This window comes from Bufo gargarizans, chromosome 1, assembly GCF_014858855.1.
Source record: "Bufo gargarizans isolate SCDJY-AF-19 chromosome 1, ASM1485885v1, whole genome shotgun sequence".
NCBI lineage: Eukaryota > Metazoa > Chordata > Amphibia > Anura > Bufonidae > Bufo > Bufo gargarizans.
The window spans coordinates 518960658-518988554 of NC_058080.1; the positions used below are offsets into that span (position 1 = coordinate 518960658).

The following is a 27897-nucleotide window of genomic DNA, read 5'->3' on the forward strand; positions in this document are numbered from 1 at the left end:
CACAGATATTTTTAAGATGCGCAAATGTTATACAGGAGATGTAGCTCAGGTAATGTCATTGTCCGCAGCGGACACCATCTACGGAAAAAGTACACTGGATGTCACAGATATTTTTAGGCTGAGCACATGTTACACAGGAGATGTAGGGCAGATAATGTCGCTGTCTGCAGCGGCCAAACAATTGCAAGCTATTTAGCGCAGGTTGCGCTAAAAATATATATTGCTGCCGGACACAACAATAGTCCTTAAAAGGACTTTTGGGTCTCTAACACCAACCCTGCCTAACAAAAAAAAATTATTTAATTGCCTACACTATCTGTCTCTTCTACAGCACAGCTCTCCCTGACTAAGACTGGCCGAACCACGTGTCATCGGGTGCTTTATAGCACCCGATCACACGTTCTGGCCAGCCATTCACTGTAATGCCAGTAGCCAACATGGCTACGGCATTACAGTCAGTGGCAGTACTTACCTGCACGTTTATTGGCTGTGTAGCAGCCAACAAACATTCGGGGAGGAGACTTGAGCATCGCGCTCGAGCACAAGTGGCCGAACACCGAGATGTGCTGAGCATAGCGATGCTCGAGCTGAACTGGTGTTTGGCCGAGCATGCTCGATCAACACTATTGGCAAACAAGGCCAAAAGTTTCCAACGGATATGACAATTTTGCTCCCCAAAAACTTGCATAACTCATTTGATAAGTGTCCCCCACAATTCCCTAATCTGGTGAAAACCTTTGTGCCACCCACCCACTGTTCAAATGGAGTAAGAGCAGCTTAATATGGTTTGCACCAATGTTTTATAAGGCTTTGGCAAGGCTTTATAAGTTTCCGCCACAGGGTATGGAACTACTTTAAAGAGTACTTTCAAATCGTAGCTGCATTACATAATGTTGGAGTGTTGCTTACACAGCAGTGATCTGAAAATAGCATAGGGCAGGTGGAAATAGTCAGGCATACCTTATGGAAATCAATATTTAGCTATCAATTTCAATAAAATCATTTATTGCCAGACCTGGAGGTCCCAGACAAGAAAGTCATATTCATAGTTGTATTGTTTGTATAATTATGGAATTCTACAGGCTTTGAGAGCTAGAATTGTATAGTCATAAAGGCTAATTAATTCCTTCCAGGTTTACTGTCATATATATCATTGGGCAAATAACATATTTTCAGTGCTAGGGTGAAGCGATAAGCTCAGCACACAACCTGGCTCTGATATTCTCCTAAACTAATTACTAAGCATCCATTCCCAATCATCCCTTCTGTTTTCATCACCATTGTCTCTGACATGCCATTTAAATTCAGTGTAGCAAATGAAGTAGAACACCACAGGGTCAGCCAGAGTCATTGCTGCATCTAAATCTACTATTCTTGCTGATATCCATGCTGCAGCCAGAGAAATCAATCATCCCTGGTTCAACTGGTACAACCTCAAACTCACGAGAACTTAGTTGGTGCATTACACTGGAAATTTCTGTGAAGGTTAGAAATGTAACCCTTAAAGTTTTCCACTGTGTCTATCCCTGTCTCTTAGTATTAAAACTGCTGATAATCAGGACCACCATCAGATCAGTGCAGGAGGTACTGTAGTCAGGGGGCCCAAGCTGATGAGTTCCATATTTACCATCTTGCTGCCTCCGCCACGGCATCTATGACCCACTGTGCACAGTAAAACATGATAATTATGCTACATAATGATCCATTGGAGGGGGGGAGACATGAAATGAAGGCTATAGGACCCTTATGATTTTAATGTATTATATTAGTAATACGTTTTGTGCTTCACCCTTACCATGTGCATAATGGAGGCCCTCAAAGCATTGTCCAATGAATGGCAGTTTCGTAGGAAAAGGACATGCCTTTTAGATAGTCAGAATCTGAAGACAGTATAGTCGGTAACAAGAACCAGAATGGCATCAAACTTTTAATAGCAAGTGAATGCAAAGATAGTAAGATATGTAGGCCATATGGGGCACATTTATTAAGCATCGGCTTTTTAGACGCTGGCCCTTTACTGGCGGTGGATCACAGGCACTATATAGTTTCGCGTATCCACTGCCGATTCTAAATGTAAGGCAGCTTCCTTGCTGTCTTACATTTAGACTATTTTATACGCCTAAAACAGGCGTATAAAATGGTGAATGAGATGGGCCTACTGTCCTGTCCCCTTCCCTGGCCCACACGACACCCCCTTTTTTAGACGTGGCATGAGTGGGGAAGAAGGCGCAGATTCTGTTGCAACATGGGGTGTTACAGACTCTGCACTAGATATATACCACCTCGGTTTGTAGATGATCCCCAGTGTCTATGTATATTAGATATACTGCCAGGTCTGCTCTTGGGATAAACAAGAACATGGCACTTAGGATTTTATTATTATTATTATTAATTTGGAGACAAGCAGGCCTCTAGAGATGACACCCCCTCTCTAAAGCAATAGGCATGTATGCTGGCTCAGCTGGGGAGCAGAGACACAGCTGCTTACTTGGCTGCATTGAAGAATACTGTGTGATTTCTGTTGCACAGAATGATTTATGTAACCAAAGATGCAGAGGCCTTAAGAGCTGGGGGACAGTCTATTATTCATCCTGTTTAGCTTTTGTACATGTAAGGTTAATTAGCCCTTACCTGTCTGCAGATGAGATGACTTTGAATTTCAGTTACTGATATCTTCAGATACTAAGTAACTAAGTTCCCATCTGCATTTCAGAAATACAGCAGCCTGATTGGGCACAAACCTTTGCATGCAACCGCTTTTGTCCGTCCCGATCACCGCCAGACCCCGTTACAGTTAATGGAGATCCAGCAGGCCTCTCCTGAGCTGGAACAACCTGTCAGATCTCCAAACGGAGATGTGAATGAGGCTTGGTACTGTATATCCTGTGAATTAAGCTTAATAAGCAGTACTCTTGTACAAACCGGATTCCCAAAAAGTTGGGACACTATACAAATCGTGAATAAAAACTGAATGCAATGATGTGGAGGTGCCAACTTCTAATATTTTATTCAGAATAGAACATAAATCACGGTACAAAAGTTTAAACTGAGGAAATGTACCATTTTAAGGGAAAAATATGTTGAATCAGAATTTCATGGTGTCAACAAATCCCCAAAAAGTTGGGACAAGGCCATTTTCACCACTGTGTGGCATCTCCCCTTCTTCTTACAACACTCAACAGACGTCTGGGGACCGAGGAGACCAGTTTCTCAAGTTTAGAAATAGGAATGCTCTCCCATTCTTGTCTAATACAGGCCTCTAACTGTTCAATCGTCTTGGGCCTTCTTTGTTGCACCTTCCTCTTTATGATGCGCCAAATGTTCTCTATAGGTGAAAGATCTGGACTGCTGACTGGCCATTTCAGTACCCGGATCCTTCTCCTACGCAGCCATGATGTTGTGATTGATGCAGAATGTGGTCTGGCATTATCTTGTTGAAAAATGCAGGGTCTTCCCTGAAAGAGATGACGTCTGGATGGGAGCATATGTTGTTCTAGAACCTGAATATATTTTTCTGCATTGATGGTGCCTTTCCAGACATGCAAGCTGCCCATGCCACACGCACTCATGCAACCCCATACCATCAGAGATGCAGGCTTCTGAACTGAGCGTTGATAACAACTTGGGTTGTCCTTGTCCTCTTTGGTCCAGATGACATGGCGTCCCAGATTTCCAAAAAGAACTTTGAATCGTGACTCGTCTGACCACAGAACAGTCTTCCATTTTGCCACACTCCATTTTAAATGATCCCTGGCCCAGTGAAAACGCCTGAGCTTGTGGATCTTGATTAGAAATGGCTTCTTCTTTGCACTGTAGAGTTTCAGCTGGCAACGGCGGATGGCACGGTGGATTGTGTTCACTGACAATGGTTTCTGGAAGTATTCCTGAGCCCATTCTGTGATTTCCTTTACAGTAGCATTCCTGTTTGGGGTGCAGTGTCGTTTAAGGGTCCAGAGATCACGGGCATCCAGTATGGTTTTGCGGCCTTGACCCTTACGCACAGAGATTGTTCCAGATTCTCTGAATCTTCGTATGATGTTATGCACAGTTGATGATGATAGATGCAAAGTCTTTGCAATTTTTCGCTGGGTAACACCTTTCTGATATTGCTCCACTATCTTTCTGCGCAACATTGTGGGAATTGGTGGTCCTCTACCCATCTTGGCTTCTGAGAGACACTGCCACTCTGAGAAGCTCTTTTTATACCCAATCATGTTGCCAATTGACCTAATTAGTGTTAATTGGTCTTCCAGCTCTTCGTTATGCTCAAATTTACTTTTTCCAGCCTCTTATTGCTACTTGTCCCAACTTTTTGGGGATTTGTTGACACCGTGAAAATTTGAATCAACGTATTTTTCCTTTAAAATGATACATTTACTCGGATTAAACATTTGATCTGTCATCTACGTTCTATTAAAAATAAAATATTGACATTTGCCGTCTCCACATCATTGCATTCAGTTTTTATTCACAATTTGTTTAGTGTCCCAACTTTTTTGGAATCCGGTGTGTAAAACGATAAAGTACTTCTAGGATCTCAGATGATGATCAGAATCCCAGGAGAGCAGGTGTGGTGTGTTGGGCTTTCTTTGGTTGTACTCTGTGTTTGTAGTATCTCCTTACTTTAAATTATAGCGAAAATATGTGTGGACAGCACTCCTTAGTAATAATGTTTCGGGTGCTCGTCTCCAGGAGGGGTGGTAAAAAGCCCCTAGTAAAACAACTTGTAGGTGTCCAGAAAAATAAAAAAATAAAAAAATGGAGACAGCACGTCCAAAAAAGGTGCAAAAAGTGGAATTTATTCCAGATGCAACGTTTCGGCTGTGTGTTAGCCTTTTTCAAGCATGCATATACATTCAAAAGGTCCTTTTGAATGTATATGCATGCTTGAAAAAGGCTAACACACAGCCGAAACGTTGCATCTGGAATAAATTCCACTTTTTGCACCTTTTTTGGACGTGCTGTCTCCATTTTTTTATTTTTTTATTTTTCTGGACACCTACAAGTTACTTTAAATTATAGTCAGTCTCACACAGTCTATTGTGTGAAAGTATGAGTGGAGGAGCCCTGGCTGATGGCTGAAATCGTGATCCAGCAATGCGGTGTACTTTTCATGATGTCACTCACAAAGTAGGTAATAGGAATGCACAATTCCAATTTCAGATGAATGATGTGCTCCTTCATTATGAACATCCTCTTTGATCCTTTATCGTGCTTGCATCATATTTTGTCAGAGTCCTGACCTAAACCCGATTGAGATGCTGTGGCATGATCTCAAGAAAGCGATTCACACCAGACATCCCAAGAATTACTGAACTGAAACAGTTCTGTAAAGAGGAATGGTCAAGAATTACTCCTGACCATTGTGCATGTCTGATCTGCAACTACAGGAAACAATTGGTTGAAGTTATTACTGCCAAATGAGGTTTAACCAATTATTCAATCCAAGGGTTCACATACTTTTTCCACCTGCACTGTAAATGTTTACATGGTGTGTTCAATAAAAACATGGTAACATTTAATTCTTTGTGTGTTATTAATTTAAGCAGACTGTAATTGTCTATTGTTGGGACCTAGATGAAGATCAGATCACATTTTATCATCAATTTGTGCAGAAATCCATATCATTCCAAAGGGTTCACATACTTTTTCTTGCAACTGTAACCCCAACTGGAGCAATAAGTTGCTTCTCATTTCTTAAAGGGATTCTGTCACCAGATTTTACCCCTATAACCTAAAGATATCCTCATGTCAGGACTAAGAAGAAGAATCCTAAGCTGGCCTTATTAAAAGTCACTGAGGCTCTATTTGTCCAAAAAACAGGTTTTTATAACCTGACAATCACTTACTTAAGGTGCCCAAGGGGAGGTCCGTTAATACAGGGTGCCCGTCCGCACCCCTCGCCGTCCGGTGCCCAGCGCCGCCTTCCATCTTCATCGCCGCCTTCTACAGCTCAGCGCCGCCCCTGCAATCCTCCCAGCGCCGCCCCTGCAAAGATGTTAGTCTGTTTGAGAAGGGTCAAATCATTGGCATGCATAAAGCAGAGAAAACATCTAAGGAGATTGCAGAAACTACTAAAATTGGGTTAATAACTGTACAACGCATTATTAAAACTGGAAGGATAGTGGGGACCCATCGTATTCGAGGACGAAATGTGGTGGGAAAAACATTGTGAATGATCGTGATTGGCGATCACTTAAACATTTGGTGAAATCAAATAGAAGAAAAACAATGGTAGAACTCAGGGTTATGTTTAATAGTGAAATTAAGAGCATTTCCCCACGCACAATGCGAGGGGAACTCAAGGGATTGGGACTGAACAGCTGTGTAGCCGTAAGAAAACTACTAATCAGTGAGGCAAACCAGAAAAAAAGGCTTCAATTTGCTAGGGAGCATAAAGATTTCACTTTGGAGCAATGGAAGAAGGTCATGTGCTCTGATGAGTCCAGATTTACCCTGTTCCAGAGTGATGGGCGCATCAGGGTAAGAAGAGAGGCAGATGTAGTGATGCTCCCATCATGCCTAGTGCCTACTGTACAAGCCTGTGGGGGCAGTGCTATGATCTGGGGTTGCTGCAGTTGGTCAGGTCTAGGTTCAGCAACAGTATGTACCCCAAGAATGAGGTCAGTTGACTACCTGAACATACTGAATGACCAGGTTATTCCATCAATGGATTTTTTCTTCCCTGATGGCACAGGCATATTCCAAGATGACAATGCTAGGATTTATCTGGCTCAAATTGTGAAAGAGTGGTTCAGGGAGCATGAGACATCATTTTCAAACATGGATTGGCCACCACAGAGTCCAGACCTTAACCCCACTGAGAATCTTTGGGATGTTCTGGAGAAGGCTTTGCGCAGCAGTCAGACTCTAACATCATCAATGCAAGATCTTGGTGAAAAATTAATGCAACACTGGATGGAAATAAATCTTGTGACATTCCAGAAGATTATAGAAACAATGCCATATCGAATGCGTGCCGTAATCAAAGCTAAAGTTTTTTTTTTGGTGGCGACTTTTTTTTTGGGACAGGCAGTGTATTATACCTGCACTGTGATGTCACTTGGTCATTCTGTCTTTATATTAAAGGTAGACACATGGCACACATGGCACAGTATAAAGACCAAAGTAATCTTGGGAATTCCATATTTTGAATTTGCTTCTAAAGGTGTCACGTAGAGTAGGGACTAGGGGTCTGTGTTAAAGGAGAAAAACAGGGATTCCTGAGGTCCCATTCATTAGTTAAACTTTCATTCGTTTTTTCAGCAACAGATGTGACGTTTTCCTCCTCAAAATATTAAAGCAAGCAACATGTTATATTTGTTGTTTTGTTAGAGGCAATCCTTTCTAAAATGGCACCCACGGTTTTATGCTAATCTTGCCATGTACCAATCCTGAGGACAGGTCAACTCTTGGAAAACCATTTTAAAAGGGTTATCCCACAAATTAAAAAAAATATCTGGTGTAATGCACACCATTATTTTAGCTATAGTCAGGTCTATGAATATTGGGACATTGACAGAATTCTAACATTTTTGGCTCTATACACCACCACAATGGATTTGAAATGAAACAAACAAGATGTGCTTTAACTGCAGACTGACGGCTTTAATTTGAGGGTATTTACATCCAAATCAGGTGAACGGTGTAGGAATTACAACAGTTTTTATATGTGCCTCCCACTTGTTAAGAGACCAAAATTAATGGGACAATTGTCTTCTCAGCTGTTCCATGGCCAGGTGTGTGTTATTGCCTCATTATCCCAATTACAATGAGCAGATAAAAGGTACAGAGTTAATTTCAAGTGTGCTATTTGCATTTGGAATCTGTTACTGTCAACTCTCAAGGTGAGATCCAAATAGCTGTCACTATCAGTGAAGCAAGCCATCATTAGGCTGAAAAAACAAAACAAACCCATCAGAGAGATAGCAAAAACATTAGGCGTGACCAAAACAACTGTTTGGAACATTCTTAAACAGAAGGAACGCATCGGTGAGCTCAGCAACACCAAAAGACCCGGAAGACCACGGAAAACAACTGTGGTGGATGACCGAAGAATTCTTTCCCTGGTGAAGAAAACACCCTACTCTCCAGGAGGTAGGTGTATGTGTGTCAAAGTCAACCATCAAGAGAAGACTTTAGCAGAGTGAATACAGAGGGTTCACCACAAGATGTAAACCATTGGTGAGCCTCCAAAACAAGAAGGCCAGATCAGTTTGCCAAATGACATCGAAAAAAACCTTCACAGTTCTGGAACAACATCCTATGGACAGATGAGACCAAGATCAACTTGTACCAGAGTGATGGAAAGAGAAGAGTATAGAGAAGGAAAGGAACTGCTCATGATTAGAGTTGAGCGAACACCTGGATGTTCGGGTTCGAGAAGTTCGGCCGAACTTCCCGGAAATTTTCGGGTTTGGGATCCGAACTCGACCCGAACTTCGCCCCGAACCCGAACCCCATTAAAGTCAATGGGGACCCGAACTTTTCGGCACTAAAAAGGCTGTAAAACAGCCCAGGAAAGGGCTGGAGGGCTTCAAGAGGCACCAAAATGTAGGTAAATCCCCAAATGTGGATAGGGAAATGAATAAAAATAAAATAAAATGTAACCAATATCAATTGGAGAGAGGTCCCATAGCAGAGAATCAGGCTTCATGTCACCCACCACTGGAACAGGCCACTGTCAGATATTTAGGCCCCAGCACCCAGACAGAGGAGAGAGGTCCCATAGCAGAGAATCAGGCTTCATGTCATAGCAGAGAATCAGGCTTCATGTCAGGCTTCATGTCACCCACCACTGGAACAGGCCACTGTAAGATATTTTTAGGCCCCGGCACCCAGACAGAGGAGAAAGGTCCCATAGCAGAGATTCAGGCTTCATGTCATAGCAGAGAATCAGGCTTCACGTCACCAAACACTGGAACAGGCCACTGCCAGATATTTTTAGGCCCGGCACCCAGACAGAGGAGAGAGGTCCCATAGCAGAGATTCAGGCTTCATGTCATAGCAGAGAATCAGGCTTCATGTCATCCAACACTGGAACAGGCCACTGTCAGATATTGTTTGGCCCCGGCACCCAGACAGAGGAGAGAGGTCCCATAGCAGAGATTCATTCCTACTCATGATCCTAAGCATACCACCTCATCAGTGAAGCATGGTGCTGGTAGTGTCATGGCGTGGGCATGTATGGCTGTCAATGGAACTGGTTCTCTTGTATTTATTGATGATATGACTGCTGACAAAAGCAGCAGGATGAATTCTGAAGTGTTTCGGGGAATATTATCTGCTCATATTCAGCCAAATACTTCAGAACTCATTGGACGGCGCTTTACATTGCAAATGGACAATGACGCAAAGCATACTGCAAAAGCAACCAAAGAGTTTTTTAAGTGAAAGAAGTGGAATGTTATGTAATGGCCAAGTCAATCACTTGACCTGAATCCGATTGAGCATGCATTTTACTTGCTGGAGCCAAAACTGAAGGGAAAATGCCCCAAGAACAAGCAGGAACTGAAGACAGTTGCAGTAGAGGCCTGGCAGAGCATCACCAGGGATGAAACCTAGCGTCTGGTGATATCTATGCATTCCAGACTTCAGGCTGTAATTGACTGCAAAGGATTTGCAACCAAGTATTAAAAAGTGAAAGTTTGATTTATGATTATTATTCTGTCCCATTATTTTTGGTTCCTTAACTAGTAGGAGGCACATATGCAAACTGTTGTAATTCCTACACCGTTCACCTGATTTGGATGTAAATACCCTCAAATTATAGCTGACAGTCTGCAGTTAAAGAACATCTAGTTTGTTTCATTTCAAATCCATTGTGGTGGTGTATGGAGCCAAAAATGTTAGAATTGTGTCGAATATTTATGGAATTGACTGTTTATAAATACAAACAAAACTGCTCTTTAGTGTAGTTTTGACCCTCATTAGTTTCTTTACTCACAACTCTGTGGCTTCAGTCAAATTTTCTGTTGGTGGGCAGAAGCTTGTCTCATATGACCTTCAAGTAAACTGTTTCTACCAGAAGTAAATTGCAATAAGCACTTTTTGATTGTCTTCTGCCCCTGTATACAAAATATTCTATCACACACAACCCCTGCCCCTGCAACTCCACTAATAAATAGCACTATAGATTGCAATGCAATGCCACTATTGTTGAGCTAATCGAAGCATCCAAAGTGGAATTCGATCACAATTTTAGGAAAATTTTGGTTCGCAATAAATTTGAATTTCCTCCCACTTTTTGGTAACGAATAATTTTTTTCTAAAATGTCGGCTACATATGTTACAAAGTACAAGTAAGAATCCCGGGAACGTGAGATCACCCATAATACCGTGCAGACGGCCAATCAGCAGCTAGCCAGCCCCTGTGATGTCACAGCCCTTTAAAAAACCCATTTTGTACGGTCTCCATCATTTCACTGTGAGCTGAGCTTAGGGGGAGACATGATAACCGCTAGGTACAGTGTTGCTAAAAACCTGTAATTGTGTAATATTGGATAGGGAGAGTGCAGGAACAGTGTAGGGAGATTGTATGCAGAGTTTTTACACACTTTAGGCAAAGCATAGGGAGAGCATAGGGATTCTGCAGGGACAGTGCAGGTACAGTAATCTGAAACTAAAGGGATCCATAGGAGACAGGGCAGTTTGCATCAATCCCTGTGTAGGGCACAGAGCTATCTAATTGAACAGTATCCTCCTTGTTAAATATATATTCTACTAGGTCTTGATTCTCAAATTGGGGTGAATAACCTTCCTTTTCTACTGTTAGAGGGTTGTCCACCTTGTTTATTACATAAGCAATTCTATTAAGCCTTGATTCTCAAATTAGGGTGAATAACCTGTCTACATTTACTGTTAATGCGGTGTCCATCTTGTTTAATGGATAAACAATTCTATTACTCCTATATTCCCAAATTGGGATGAATAACCTGTCTATTTCTACTGTTAGTGGGGTGTCCACATTGACATTGAATAACTTATTTTACATATACATTTACCATACAGTATGATCAACAAAGAGGTACCAGGGCTCTCCAAAGGAACGGCAATGGCAAAAATTTTGCTAGAGCCAGCAGAAGTAGCAGCAGAAGAAGGGATAGTGGTAGCAGCAGCTGCCGCAATAGGCTAGAGCTGCCAGTGTCACCCAGCGGTTTTGATGACCAATATTGCTGTCCTGGAATGGTTGACTTGGTCTTTAACATCGTCTCGACTGACATCAGACACCCACAGCCAGGAGTTAGTGAGCTCCTCTGACTCCACACTTAGTTGGTATGGCCCAGGAACAAGCTCTGTGCCCTCACCTGTTCTGAACCTGTCTCTTTCCTTTGCTGCTCCTTCTGCCAGTCAAGTAATGTATGCTGCCTACTCTGCTCTACTTTTCAGAGAGGAAAATATTATTGATGACGGTCAGCTATTGGCCAGCCCAGATTTGGAGAGGTCTGCTGCTTCCTCCTGTAGGCATGCAAGTAGCGACAATTCGCATTGGAGCAAGTGTTGTGATCGGTCAGGGACGCAGCCATGAGACTCGTGAAAGTGACATAAGTTACGAGCAGACAGTAGTGAATGATGATGTAACCGATCACATATGGGAGCCAGGTGAAGAGGGGGCTTCATCATCATCATCAGGAAGTGAGGATGACAGCTTGCCAGTGAGACAGGGGCAGGGTGGCAGTGTGACGCTGAGCCAGCAGGGTACAAGAGTGGGCATGAGCTAGCAGGGTGGTAGCAGTGTAAGATCTGGAGCCAAACGTGCCCTGGTTAGACCGTCTAAGCGGTAGACCACTGCCATGACTGCTAGAGGAGCGGTGGGGTGCAGGAGCAGCACCAGCTCCATCAGCAGAAACTTGAATCTCGAGTCTCTGATTTGCATGTTTCTTCAACAGCCTATTGAAGAAACCAGCCAGCAGCAGAAGGTCATGGAGCAGAATTAGAACCAGCAGGTGGTGGCATACTTGGACTGCACCCTGTCACCCCAGATCCAAGATCCCCTGGACTACTGGGCAGCCAAACTTGAATAGTTGCTGCATCTGGCCAAGTTTGCCCTGGACAAGTTTTCGCAAAGAGAACTCGCTTTTCAACACAAAATGTAGAGAGATTAACCATTATAAAGACGAATCAGGCGTGGAGAAGCCAGGATTTCCATGCACCGGTGCCTGATACATCAGCCTAGATCATTTTGGCAGTAATGTTCTGGCTACAGTGTGTTGACACACTAGAGCATTGTGAAATATGGCCCGTTACTTCTAAACACATGCTTTAGGCACTATTCTGAAGTTGCCACCCACCTGATGCCACACACCTGCAGCCTCTGTTGCCATCTTCTTCTACTGCCACCATCTTGTCCTGTTACTGCCCCTGCTGTTGCCCACCCCTTCACACTCTGTGACTGGGCTATTATGTGGACTCCTCATGCTGTTGCCACCCTCACTGGTCTGTTCTGGGGCCACTAGTGTCCCTGTTTGGCCTTGTTGACATCTGTGTTTATTTTACCTTTCTTCTGATCTGCCACAAGAACTGAAAAATTAAAATCACAAGAGGAGCATCCATAAGGCCTTGATCACGTGGTCAGTATTTAGCATCAGGGTTTCATCTTGATTTGGAAGCCAAAAGCCGGAGTGGTCCAAAAAGAGAAGACATGCAAATATTTCCATCACATGTCATCTCGGTTTTGGTCCCACTCCTGTTTTTGCTTTATAAATACTGATCAACTACTGACAAAATACTGACTGTGTGAAGACCGAGCTCAAAAGACAGGATCTGTAAATATATATTTTTTTTGGGTTCTTCCACTGACGGATCAGAAGAAGGGAAAAATAAACAGTGACGTCAACACAAACTTACTGCTGAGAACCTCCTCACTGTGTGACTGGGACACTACTGGGTTTTTGGAGGGCAGATTTCACTGGAATAATTTTCAGGCGCTGTGTCGCATTTGAAATTACCCTGAGATACCCAAAAATGTGACCCCATTTTGAAAACGACACCCCCTAAAGTATTCATCTAGGGGTTTAGTGAGAATGTTATTATTTTACGGTATTTATCTAGGGGTATAATGAGAATTTATTTTTACATTTTGGAGTTTGTCTAAATTTTCCAAATTATAATTGGCTAACAATATAATGAAATGTGGAGTGTTAAAAATAGTGGATTGCATGATAAATTAAAAATGGCCAAAAGTGCATAAAAGAAGTTAAAAAAAAGTAATTTGATTAAATTAATAATCTAGGGAAGTATGTTAAATGCGGAAACACTGCTTAATGCAAAGTCAAGATATGATCCTTGGTTTCCTGCTTTTTGGAACACGACAAAAGAATTATACTGGGCTACTTGCATAAGGTGGGCTGCAAGTGTCTTATACCAAATGCGGGTTTTCCTGACCGTGCTATAGGGCTGCAGCATTTGGTCTGCAAGGTCCACCCCACCCATATATTTATTGTAATCCTGTATGCAGACAGGCTTACAGACAGTGGTATTTGTGCCGCGCACAGGAACAGGGCTGTTACTGTCTGGATGTATAGATGTCATTATGAGTAGTGATGAGCGGCAGGGGTCATATTCAAATTCGCGATATTTCGCGAATATTTTTTAGAATATTCGTCGAATATTCGAAAATTTGAAAATTCATGATTTTATTTCTCAAAAAATCGGCAAGGTAATGATTGTGTAATATGCGATTTTTCGTAATTAGGATTTTCGGATTCAAATTTTTATTGCGAATTTTTCAATTTACAACTATTAGACAAAGAAGATTAGCACTATATTAGCTAAATTGCTCTATATTTGATTTCTTTTGAATATTCACTATATTGCTATCTTAGTTTTTTCGAATATTCGTAATATTCTAAAACAAGAATATATAGCAATATAGCGAATATTCGAAAAAACGAATATAGAGCAAAATTCGCAAACATACTACTCCTAAAGTCAAGTATATTGCAGCCTTCTTATTGGCCCACAAGCTAGAAGCAGGAAGGGATCATGTGTACTGATGAAAAAAAAAATAGAATATTCAAAATTACGAATATCTATAACTATATTCGAAATATTCGCGAAATTTTCGAAGTACCTATATTCACGATAAAAATTCTAATTTGAATATTCGTAATCAACAATAATTATGAGGACATCTTTTTTGTCTCAATATTTTACAAGTAAGATGTCCTCATTGCAAAGACCCTTTATTTCCCTAGACTTCAATTTTTGGTTCACAAAAGGCTTGGGCAGGCCTCTTTGATTGCGGCGTATGGTACCACATGTGACCGTCTTTCTGACTGAAAGGCATCAGAAAAGGGGTACGCTGGTGTAATAATTGTCGATGTACAAGTGGTACCCCTTAAAGAGGGTTCAAAAGATCCCAAACTTTTTTACCTGCCACATGGAGGCAAAGTGGGCATTCAGAAGGGCAATACTCTGTATCTTTGCCTTCATACACTCTAAATTTATAGGTGTAGCCAGATCCTCTCTCACAGAGCTTATAATTTTTTAGCCTAAATCATGCCCTCTTCCTTGGCAAATATTGGCAAAATTGAAGCCACGGCAATATTTTTTTCTGGGGTGTAGGCCTCTTTAAATTTTTCATGTAAATAGTTTATAAAGGGCCTAATTTTATAAAGCCTGTCATGGCTGGGGTCATCACGTGGGGGGCATTGTGTGTTGTCAGCACTATGAAGAAATCGCAGTATTGTCTCAAATCGCTGTCTTGTCATTACTTTCCTGTTCCTAGGGGTATCAGATGACCAATAAGATCTCATAGTGTTTTTTTTAATGAGACCCATATTTAGAAGGAGGTCCCAAAATTGTAAAATGTCCGCCACAACAGCAGGGCACCATACGCCATTCTTGGCGTAATATGAGGTGGGGTGACTAGCGATGAATTGAGCAGCATATAAATTGGTCTGCTCAACCATCAAATTTAGCAGTTCTTCTGATAAGGAGATTTTTTTAAAAATTCCACCCCCCTAAACCTCACAACATCATAATGGATGCCTGTGACAGAATTCAATTCTGGAACAGATGGAGTATATGACTCTGTGGGCATCCATTCGGGGTCAATGGCGCTAGTGCCAGGCAAAGAGTCTCGCGACTTTGCTGTGGCTCGTCATCACTGTGGACGATGACGAAATTTAAAACTGTTCTGTCTCGCTTGCACTTTCTGTATCAGAACAGATAAATGCGTATGCCTCCTCTGTCGTATACATACGCTCAGCCATTTTATATGATGCAAACTACAACTTTTTATATATATATATTTTAAAAAATTTATTTTTCAAACCCCTAACTCTAACACTGGTCCCAACAATATATACATATATATATATATATATATATATATATATATAGGAAAAAGAAACCACTGGCAACACCACCCTCAAATAGTACAAAAGGAAAAAACGGGTGCAAAATCCAAGTATGGTAACAGGTGCTTACCCACTTATAGAAAGTAAAAAAATCGGACTGCACTCCAAGCATATCTTCTCAAAAGATGTTTTTAATCACCCATGTGATGGCAAAAGCGACGTTTCGGCTCAAGCATGAGCCTTTTTAAAGCATTGGTGAACAGTGGATAACAGGTATATAAAGGTGTGTCAATACATACAATTAATCAAACAACATAATTGATACTTTAAAAATGATCCATGTCTACAATATACAAATATGTGCAAAAACCGCATAATGATCATAATTGATAAAGTGTCTTGTGCATTACATAAAATGACCTCCATAATATGGCAAATTACATATGGAAACACCATAAGATACAAGATTGGTTACACCTGCAACACATCGCTATATCATTGGTGCATCAACTGTAATAATGCACATGTGCAAATAGAGAAGTCTAATGAATTACTACCTGGGGAAATGATGTCGCCCACATATACCAACGCGCCGATCGGCGCGTCCTCAGGAGTCCAATGCGCATGTCCCGGTTGCGTGACGTCATCACTGGGGGACATGCCGAGGCACAACGGTGCCGCCCACTAATGACATTAGCGGCGCACCCATTAGTGCATCACCATCTCCTCCCATCGACGACTGCACACAGCGGCGCATGCGCAGTAGCAACATCATGCTAATAGCCGCCATGTTAGAAGAGGGAATCTGGTAAGGGAGATGATCATTATCCCTGTAGCCGGCTGTCTTCTTCTTTCCACAAAATCAGTTACTGTGGTTAATTACCACTATAGTGCAGCTCGGATGAGTCAGCATCTTTTTCAAAATGATAAACCCAAATCCGATCATCACCCCAATGCTAGCGGCACGTCAGTGTCATCAGCATTGTAGGAATTTGCCCTGCTTCCATGTGTAACTGTGAGGGTACTCCTCCTTGTAACAGAACGATATTGTAAAGCAGATATTTAGCAGCTACATGAGAAAAAATATATATAAAAAAAAATTACTCCCGTGTATATTATATCTAAACAGGACATACGCATGGAATCCAAAGACAAGAAAATAACATAACAGAGTTAATTTTTTTCGTGGGCTCATCATCCACCATTTAGGTTCATCAGTTTTCTAAAGTGCCTTCGGTGTGAGTATGTCTGAAAAAACAATACATATATATATAAACAATATATATATTTAATTTAATTTTTGTATATATATTTTTTTAGATTTTTTTTTAAATTTCAAACCTCTTTTCCTAACACTACTCTGAACTATTTCTAGCTAACTGCCGGGACTCTGGCAAACTAACTAAAACTATCTAATTGCCAGTAATATATTTCTGCTCCGACCCCTTCTGGCAATGTCGGATGTGGAACAGCTTGCTGGATCATTTTAGTGCTAGTGTGAAATTAGCCTAAGCCACCAACATGCTACTGCTTGTAAATACCTTTCTAGATGTGTTCCTGTTGAAATAATTGGTTTTACTAGGAGTGAGAAAAAGATGTCACAAGCAGCCATGTGACATTCATCAATAGTCATCTTGGTGGTGCCACAGTGAGGATTATAGACAAATTATCCTAGCTCTCAGCATTTCCACTTTGCCTTGATTGACATTCTGCTTAAAGGGAAACTTTTTGAGCCTGTAAAGTATGGACCCCATATACTTTGGATCTGTACACCATATGTCCAAAGTTCCAAATAGCCAGCTCACAAACAGGAACCTGGGGCACAGAGATTGCAGGACAACACCAACATCAAGCAAATGTAAGAAAAGTCCAGCCTTTGGTTGCAGTAAAAACTCCCAATATTTATTGAAGCATGTTAAAATTCAGCCAAGTGAAAAAAGAAACAAACAGGCACATTCTGATTATTGACCCGTTTTGGATGCGTCTTATCAGCACCCTCAATCATAACATGTTATGGGGAACTCCCTCAGATAGTTGTTCCCTGGGGATCCGTGCAGTGGAAATGTAGTTTGAAGAATCGGGCCAGAAGTAGATGTATAAAAGTCTCTCTTTACTGTAAATCTGTAATTTCGCCGATTACTCTGCTGTCTTGTCGCATTGATGCTTTCTGGAAGTAGTGTTGTTGATTTTGATGATCTCTCTGAAGTGTTGGTCTCTCAGGAGAATCATATCTGGTTGTGAGGAGTAGGAGCTCTCACTTGTACTTCCTTTCCTTCTCTCTAGCAGGAAGTAGTACCAAATAACTCCTAACAAGAGGGTGTTTACATCCTGCCAACCATTACCAATCATGCCTCTTTTAGCTGGCACACACGGCCAATACAATAAAATACAAAACAAAATACATATTTATATACATTTGCAGAACCCCCCAGGTCTGGGGTACTGCATGTGGAGACAGATTTTTTTTCGATCTACTCCTGGCTTCGGCTTCAAAAACTGCATAAAAAATCCTGAATGTGGAATCCCAGCCTAAGTAACTTGTGCTCATTAGATCATTCATAAAAAAATCATTGTTTTAAATATTGCTTTTTCTACTACTAAATCAAAGTACCTGTTAATTAAATAAAAAGGAGTTTTATATACAGGAAACCTCGATGAATTATGGACATCTGTCTGCTGTTTTTGACAGCATTGTAAAAAGACAGCTTGTCAATTAATCCCATTAAAAGCCCTTTTAACATCTTGAAACAGCGCACAGATCGAGTTTACTAGCACCATTCATCTCATTAGAATGTATTGATTGTAGTTGCACAATCCTCTGTTGTTAAATCTAGGCTACTGCAGAGTTTGCGGCCCTGAGAGACTCCTGACAAATCCCTCTTTAAGAAAAGGTAACATCAACATATTGGGGTCATATATCAACATCCAAATCACATACAAAGCAATCTGTAAATGTTATAGTTACAGGATTAAAAATTATATCAGATATACTAAAGAAATATTGGGGTTACATTTGGGTGTAGGTGACTGAAATGGGAAAGTGGACTGCAAGCCGATAGGTCACCAATATCTGATTGGCAGGGATTCGATACCCGGTACCCCCTGCTCATTAGCTGATTGATGAGGAGGCGGTGCTCCAAGCGAGCACAGTTTCTTTTTCATTCCACTGCTCTTTGTCTCAGAAGTACAGTGTAAGACAAGTACCCGCTCCGTTCAAGTGAGCCAGTACTTGTAATTACACTATGCCACCGATCCACTGGAAATGAGAAGTGGTGTAATAATTAGAAATGGTGTAATCGTCAAACAGCTGATCCGTGGGGGTTCCGGGTGTCAGACACCACCAATCAGATATCAATGACCTATCCAGACGATGGGTCGTTAATATTAATGATTGATCCCTTTAAATCCTTCCTGACGTAGATGCAGTGGTCATAATCAACCATTGGAGTTGGGAAGGAAATTTTGTACCCTAAAATGAGGGGGAAAAAATTATCAAAAGTAGTATGAACCCCAAAAGGGTTCAAAATGTCAACTCATCTTGCAAATTGTAAGCCCCTCCACAGCTCCCTCAAAAAAATTGCAATTGTACTGAAGTTAAAATTGTACTGAAGTTTAATCTGTACTTAGGTTACAAAGAGTTTTCTGAGATTTTTTTTTACTGATGACCTATCCTCAGGATAGGTCATCGGTATCTGATCGGTGAGGGTCCAACATCTGGGACCCCCACCGATCAGCTGTTTTGATAAGGCAGTGTCACTCACAACTTGCAGCTTACCAAGCACAGTGCCGTACATTGTATAGCGGCTATGTTTAGTATTGCAGCTCAGCCCTATTCACTTGAATGGGGCTGAGATGCTCCTAGGCCATGTGATTGATGAAATGTCATCATTCGGTCTAGGAAAAGCAGAGAGAAGGCTGTGGTGCTCACATGATCAGAGAATAGGTCATTAGTAAGAAAATCTCTTAAAAATTCCTTTAATGCTGTGCAATGAAATCCGCATTGTAGAATTTCAGTGTTTTTTTTTATTTTGCATCCCTCCAAAAATCTAATAAAAGTTAATCAATAAATTATTTGGATCTCAAAATGATTCTATTTAAAAATACAAATTGTTCTGCAAAAAACAAACCCTTATACAGCTAATTGAAAAATAAAATGGGTTGGTTTTTGCAATGGGAGGATGAAAAAGATGGGGGGAAAAACGCCAGGCCTTTATGGCTAAAATAGGCAAGTTGTTAAGGGTTTGAATAGATTATTTTGGTTAACATACAGACATGACACATTGTGTGTGGGTTTAAGGAGTCTTTGACCACTTGCATCTCTCAGCCTTGAATATCTTCATTACTTCATTGAATTTTGCACTTTCTATTAACTGCTGTCTCAGGTCCTTGGTGTTGCTCACTGCTGGTCCCTGCTGGTGGGTGCAGTCATGGTCAGCTTTCAAATTAATGACTGTGCAACCTAATTCTTTTTCTCCTTGACCTCTCCACCACTGGGCAGTAACTGTCCAGTTCCAGGCTGCAATGCACCTGTCTCCAGAGGCCCCTACATTAAGTTGCGTAGGTAAAGAAAAACTTCAGATAACTTCAAGCTATTTGAAAGCTATTTGAGCTCTGCAGAGCCTTACCTAGTGATCATTCAATTTACCTAGCTGTCTTCTGTCTTTTTGTGCTTTGTATTATACTAATATTGAGTCCTGACCACAGCCATGTTCCTGACCCAGTCTTACTCAAGCCCTCCTATTTAGTCTGCTATACTGGTAGTACTTTTTGGATTTTGACATTGGCTTGGTGCATAACTTCACATCTGCTTTGTACCTTGGCTAACCCTACTGGCATCGTCATGTTCCTTCAGTCCTGACTTCTGGCTAGATGATACCCAGACCTCCCAAGTGTTCCTCTTTTAGAGGGACAGCCCTTCTTTTTAACTCAAGTCCCTCTGCCACTCTTTGCTCCTTAAATGTCCCTCTTTTTGATATGAGGTATACATTTGCATTATTACATTCACAATATTGACCGAGAAAGTGTTTCTGTGGTTCCTCTCTGTATATTAGAGCATATTTTTGTTATATTATTTCATTATTTAATGCAGTTGGGATTTTATAAATTTCTTTATTCTGATTATTTTTGTGCTATTTCACAAGAGAAAACTATTGAAGTGTATAGATCTGCAGGAAAAATGTATCTATCACACAATGAACCATAGGCGGCCCTCTTTGACCATCCAAAAGGTTTGGTGGTATGGATACCATCTCTTGAGCAATGAAATAACACAGAGAGGATTCTCACAGATTGCATTCAAAATTGCTAGCAAAAATATTGTGGCATTCTTTGCAGGAATTCTCCAATCAGGCTTATAAAGAAAGTGTTTTTATGAGTGAACCATACAATAATCTTACAATAAGGGGTTGTCTTTCTGTCAGACATAAGCTGCTGTCTTCTAAGTGACAAGATAAACAGTGGTTCTAAGGCATCATGTTGCCGTGGTATAAGTGGTCCATTCACTCACACAGAGGCTGAAGGAATATTCATCAAAAGAGAAATTTCCTGTGTCTGCGGAAATCTTTTGTAAATGCCACACAGGAAAAGAACTGTGCAGCAGCACATTAGGCTGTGTACAACAGCAAATTTAGAGACGTTACAGGAGGAGCTGAGCAGATTGTTACATCGTTTTGTAGAAAAAATATTCAGTAAAACCTGTAATTTATACCTTTATATGTTAGCTTTTTCCACATCTTGTGAATCATACAGGAGGGAGACGTTATCAGTGATTGATAGCATTGAGTGTATGTGGGAATACAGAGATAACACCTCCCTCCTGTACCAACAGGTAGTCACAGGATATGGAAAAAGCAGATATATCTAATATATAAAGCTGAGTGTATGTATGTGTGTGTGTATGTCCGCTAAAGGAATCCGCACCATCGCATTTACAATCACGAAATTTGTCACACAGGTACATCAGATGTCTGGGAAGGTTTTAGCTCTCTAGCACATACCATTCCTGAGATATTCCCAAAAAATGCATTAGCCAATAGAAGCCAGGTCACATGACCCTTATCAGCAAATAGAAGCTCGCAGGCCCTTAGTCTCCACATACACACAGTTTTACACAACAACCCAGCCATTTTTCTTCACTGCTGTAGGTAGGGTGGCCACTGGCTTTATCCTAAAAAGTCGAACCTCACCGGCCATGCCCCCAAAAGGATAAACTACGCCCTTGGCTCAGTGAAGCCATGCCCCCATTGCAGGTCGGAAAAAACAGGGGGAGGAGAGGGAAGAACTTTCTGAATGGAAGCTGAGCTGGGACAGTCGGGGTGCTTCTCTCCCCCTCAGTCAGCCACAGGGAGCCATGTATGCAGGCTCTAGTGACTGACTGGGGGTGAGAGAAGCCTCAGTCAGTTTCTGCAGCTCACACTCAGACAGCACAGTGCTGCTGTCTAAATGTGAGCTACTAAAAAGCAGGACATCACTGTGTCCATCCAGGCAGGGAGCCTAAAAACCGGAACACACAGCAGTTCCAACAGAGGCAAGGCAGCACTCTCCAAGGCCTAGGACAGTTTCATGACACCCTGCCAGCACCCACACCCTGTTGCGCGGTCTAGTGTCACAAGGAGAGAAAAGTTTTGGAAGATGGTGAAGGAGTACGTAGCAGACCGTGCCAGCGTCCTCAATGATCCCTCTGTGCCTTACAACTATTGTTTGTCCAAGCCGGACATGTGGCATGAACTGGCACTCTACGCCTTGGAGGTGCTGGCCTGCCCTGCTGCCAGTGTTTTGTCAGAGGGTATTTAGGGCTGCTGGGGGCATAATAACTGCATTGGTCGCACATGAGCAGCCACTGGCTGGTGAAAAGAAACCAAGCTCCTCAGAACCTGTCCTGCTGCGGAGTTCGTACAGGTAGTCTATCTAGCAGCCTATCAAGCATATACAAGGTGGAGTTCCAGCGCATTGGGCTGTTACAAATCAGACGTCTGATGGGCAGGTGGTGTCGCCGCATGGCCGTGTAAGATCTTCTAAAATGGCCAGAGATTTTCCTGGCCTGCCGCAAGACGTCCTGGACCCCGACTTCTCCATTTGTTCGCTTGTTCGGTGAACCGCGAACGAGCAAAGTTTGCCGCAAAATGACCACCGGGCAAACCGCAAGGCCATCTCTACAGATAAACAGATAACTAGTGTGGACTTCTATCCGAATTTCCAGGGAAAATTCTATTCACCGCAAAGCTGAATTTCCTTTTGCTTTGTGATTGCAAATCAATTTTCCCTAAATGGCGTTAATTTAATTTTTTAAATCATACTTACCTACTCTGTTTGAGCCTGAAGAGCCAACTGCCGCCATCTAGATCTGCAATCAAGATGGCGGCAGCCGGCTCTTCATGATCAAACGAAGTAAGTTTTTTTTACGGTATGTATGATTTTTATATATTTTTTAAATTTTACACTGTCTTATAACTGTCAGATGCCGCGATCAGTTATAAGCGTGGCATCTGAGGGGTACAATGATGGGTGCCACTCCCTGTCATTGCACCGACCACTCACAAACAAATGTGCCTATTGATGAAGTAATTTGTTACTAAGCAACTTTTTTTGCAAAATTCAGCGAAGCAGCCGAATCAAATTTTGAGATATAGGAGTTAAAAATTCAGTCTGTTTGCAAAGTATCTCAGTCCCATCAGCTGACGGCTTATTTGAAGCCTTATTTTTGACCTCATAAATACTCGTTATAGCTAAATTATTATCAAACTGTTAAGAATATGGCTTAAATCAATGTTTATGAGGTCAGGAGTAGAGATGAGCGAATTTCCTACTTTTTAATTCGTTCACTCTTTGTTTGGTGGTAAAAGTAGAATTGTGTTATGGATTCCATTCCCACGGACCATAATGCAATTCTATGATGGAATCATTCCATCATAATAGAAGTATATCGGCTGCAAAAGGGATCCTTCCCATTTCCGTTATGCTGTGGAGCCCTCTCCTGCATAACAAAAACGGGACGGATCCATTATGCAGGCCATAGACTTCTATTATGACAGAATGAATAACGGAATGCCTCTAAAGGCATTTCGTTATGCATTCCGTCATAGAATTGCGTTATGGTCAGTGGTAATGGAATCCATAACGCAATTCTGCTTTTACCACCAAACAAAGCGTGAGTGAATTTCACAACATGAAATTTGCTCATCTTTAGTCAGATCATAAGGCTTCACAAGAGCTGTCAGCTAACAGGACTCAAAAGTGAAACTCTGCAAACAGACAGATTTTTTAACTCTTGTAACTCAAAAGCAACTGAACATTTTTTTAAATAAAGATCTAGTGAAAAAAAATATTTAAGGAAAAAAAAAAAATGCAGTCATAAAAAATTGCCCTGAAGGTGTCCAAATCAAAAGGAATATTATAACAAAATAATTAATTGTTTTGTAGGAAATACTATATGTTCTCATTAGGTTATTTGTGTTACATAACAAGAAAAGAACATAAGTCGATACAAACTATTATTCCTTCTAGATGTGTACTGTTGAAATGTCATCTTTTGTTGTGCAAACAACCAGGCACAGTCTACTCTAAAATATATTGTGCTCAAAAACATGTACATATTAATATAAGAAAACATTTCTTAATTTGACGTAATATTTGTAAAATGTTTCATTATAAGAAGTATGAACAAGTGCTTTCTCTTTCAGTTGGCAGGAAGCAGTTCATGCGATTTGAGTGGGCAAACAAGGCCGCCAGTGTGTTGGGGTGTGATTGTGAGGAGCTTTCCACTGCTGTCTTCAAACACCATCTCAAGCACATCATTGAACAAGTAACACAAGGCACAAGAGGTGGTAACCAAGAAGAAGATGTCAAGTCAGGTATGGTAACTGGGAGTAGAAAAGGTTTATTTTTTTTATTTTTTTATTTTTTTTTAGCATTTTATAGATAAGTATGTGTTGGTAATTGATGATATAGTCCTGCCTTGTCAGCCTCCTATACACACTCAACCCTAACCTTAGGAGTGCTAGAGCAAAATAGTGATACTGTTATGTATAGATATAAGAGGAACCTCAATGTATTTATGTCAGAGCCAAGTTGTTGCAACCAAATGGCATGTTCTTTAGGTCTAATTTGCATAAGCAATGTTAATTGTCTGGTGCAAGTACTGGAGAGGTCATAGTGGATAACAGACCATGGAGCAAAATGGTAAACACCATTGACATTTTTTATGCACATGTCTTATACGGTGTCCAGCATTACACAAATTGCTTGTTCTTGAGTAACCTAATGCTATAGCATACCCTACCATGAAAACAGGAATTTCATTTTTAGGGAATTATTTTTCAGGACCCATAAACTGTCATTTAAAATGCTAGAAATGCTTAAAGGGACTATTCCGTTTTTTTTTTTAAACTTTGCATCCCAGACAGCTGTACTTGTAGAAAAATCCATACTCACCTTCTCCCCGCTGCTCTGGTCTGCTGCTGAGTTTACATGCGGCACTGGAACACATCACTGCTGAGGATAGTCATTGGCTGCAGTGGCAGATGTGAACCCACCCATGTGGGAGTTGACAAATGAGGATCAGAAGACCAATGAAGAGAGCCAGGTGCCAGATTGGAACGGGGAACAGGTGAATATGGATTTTTCCATGGGGACAGATGGCTGGGTAGCAAATAAAAACAAACTGGACACCCCTTTAATGTTTGGCAAGTTGGTAATGGTTATTGTAAAGTAGTTTATGAAGTGCACAATAGTATATCCTGTATTTACTTATTTTGTCTCTATTGGACAATTGCAGTTCTGTTCTTTTGAATGATGCTGTGCTGCAGTACTAGAATACGTTTGGTGCTGTTTCTGAAAGCAGCCATCTTTTTCTGATCTATTACAACTTTTATTTATGATTTGTATATAAATATTGTGGGGATTCGCTCTGGTAGACAGGAGTATTGGACGCAGTATAGAGGCAAAGACCAGTTTGTAACTCAAAAACGTCAGTGTTTTATTCACACTTATGGCAACAAAACAGTACAACAGTCCACTTGCAGTTTTGGTGTTCGTTCACACCTAGACAGTTCATACAGCAAAAACAGTGACCTTTTATCCTGGGTGTTAATCCACACCCGGTCGGCATAGCACAGGACAGAGCAGTCCTCCCGGATTCAGGCCTCCAGCCTGGCACAAGGCTCAGATCCCACAGAGATTGCCAGAGCTCCAATGTCAGAGAGAGACACTTCTGGCTGTTTTTTATAGGCCTCTCAAAACCCAGCCTGGAACGTGGGGAGTAGCCACCCACCCAACACTTTGACTACTGCCAGTAAGAGCCATTCCGGATCAGCTATTACAGCTATACTAAATAGCAAGGTGTCAAACAGTTGCTGACACATGAAAACTGTCTGTTACTCCACCAAGGCCAGGAACCTCAGTGACACATACCTTCCATCAACAACTGTCCCTTGCGCCTTCCTACAATATATATATATATATAAAAATATATATATAAAATATACTAAGCTTTTCAACTATGAAGACATTGACGCCAAGTAAGACATTGCTAAATTGTGCACTTGCGCTGTAAAATGTACTTATTGAAAGCATCTTAAGTATGCAAACAAAGATTTTAAAAGTTAAATAGGTCTTTTTTATGTAAAGCTATATCTCATGTACTCTAATGACTGAATTTAATCAGTGCTTCTCTGGGACCTAACTAATTTGTTCCATCTTAACTTTTATCAACAGTCATCTATCCTGTAGAAAAATATAACCTTTCCTTCTCAATAGGCCTAGAGCTACACATTTGAAAATTTAGAAATATTCCTTAAATGTACTTAGGTAGTTATTAATTCAAGCCTATGCGAATAACGATATTTCTTTATTACTGAATATTTTATATAGAGATGGGATGGTGGAAGTTTCCTAAATAGGATTAGGCAATGAAGCACCACAATTTTGGGGGTAATATAGCTTTGGGTGTATAGTGTAGCATTGACTGTTGATAAAGGAAAATATAATGTGCTAGTTGGTGTGCCATATATGGTCTGTCCACCTTCTTGGCTCCTTCTTACCCTCAGAAGTGGTTTACCTAATTCAGTCTTATGGGTCTTGTGTGCAGCCTTCATTTTTTAAGAGGCAGAGAGGAGAGCAAGCTCATCATACTGCTCTTGCTCTGCACATGATTTTTTCTAGAGCAGCGAGGTACTTATATTGCAGAGTTTCCAGTGTATTCTATGAGATGCTGATCCACCTTGTCTTTTCCTGCTTCTGGTGTATAAGAGTGACAGGGAAAACTCTAACAATCACAAGCAGGAAGCAGAACAAAGAAAACTGCTAAACTTTCCTGACTCACACCGAATTTGTCTGCCAACTGTGAGTGCTGTATGCAGAAAGTCCAGTGCTTTGTCATGCTTTCCTGCTTCTGGTTTCACTCTGTCAGCTCTTACAAACAGAAGAGCAGGGGAGTGCAGTGTGATGCCCAACAGCAACTACAATCATACAGGGGGGCTCAGAATCCCATGTTTTTATGATCAGTAAGAGTCCCTGTGGTTAGACCCCTAAAGATACTACACTTTTAATTTGTTCTTTGGGAGTTCTATGCTAAGGCTACCCCTAGGTTCTTTACCAAAGGCTGCTGTGAGGACAGATACACATTGCTGCTAGGGACACAGGTTACATCCGGGCGACCGGCCTTAGTCGCGCCCCCACCCCCTCGGTGTCACCAACTTACGTTTACAGCAGGCCGTAAACACTCCATAGTTCCGCGCTGCTCTGCTGGGCCTGACGTCACACAGCGTGTCAGGTCACGGGGTGCATACGTCAGGAGATCAGTGCAGCACGGGACCATGGACGTGCTGTGGAGTGTCCAGAGGCCCCCTTCTGGAAAGGTGAGTATTCTGAGTACATTGCAGGCCAGAGGGAGACCACAGAGCGAGAGTAATAACAAGCACTTTATTCCCACTCCATGGTCACGTGACAAAAACGAGCCCTCGATGCAAAAAATGTAATCGAGTACTCGTTGCAGCCCTATGGCAGACTCATCAGAATGACCATGGGGGTACAAGAGAAGTAGGCAAGCAGGGTAAAAATTTTGGAGAGGAAGACATGTTCTATGCAGCAAAGGGTTAATCCAAAAACAAGCCAGTAGGCAGTTCAGCAGGAGGGTCACTATAAGTAGGAACAGCAGACATGGAGTTATTCATAAGCAAGCCAGTAGTCAAATCAGCAGGACTGTCAATATATAGGCATAGGATATCACACAGTATAGAGCCAGAATACAACAAAGTCAAAGGCAAATCTCTTAGGAATCAGCAGTCTTAAATCCTCCCCTAGCTCTGGGATTGGACACAGAAACAGAAACCTGATTGCCTAAGCTTCCGATGACATTGATAGGTTCACCAGCATGGCAACCCTCCCAGCACAGCTCTGTGGGTAGGTTATATAGTTAAATGCTTGAACAACCCCTTTAACTGAGTATATTTTAATTTCTTAGCACAATTAGTCTACCTCGGCAAATTTGGGAAAATGTATTAAGACATTTCAGGAGGATACAATGTAGAGCAGTGAATGGATGAAATGTCTGTCTATACAAAATCTCTGTGCAGTTTGCGATTGAAAATGGGCAACCCGG

The 27897-nt window shown here is 41.4% G+C and overlaps 1 protein-coding gene across 1 annotated transcript in view; it reads left to right on the plus strand.

Annotated features, from left to right (window-relative positions):
- The window catches only part of MYO18B (myosin XVIIIB), a 758252-nt gene that overhangs the window by 163691 nt on the left and 566664 nt on the right, over window positions 1–27897 (plus strand). The window contains exon 14 of the mRNA XM_044275382.1: window positions 23981–24151. Within this exon, the coding sequence (XP_044131317.1) occupies window positions 23981–24151 (171 nt within the window). The remainder of the gene's footprint in view (window positions 1–23980; window positions 24152–27897) is intronic.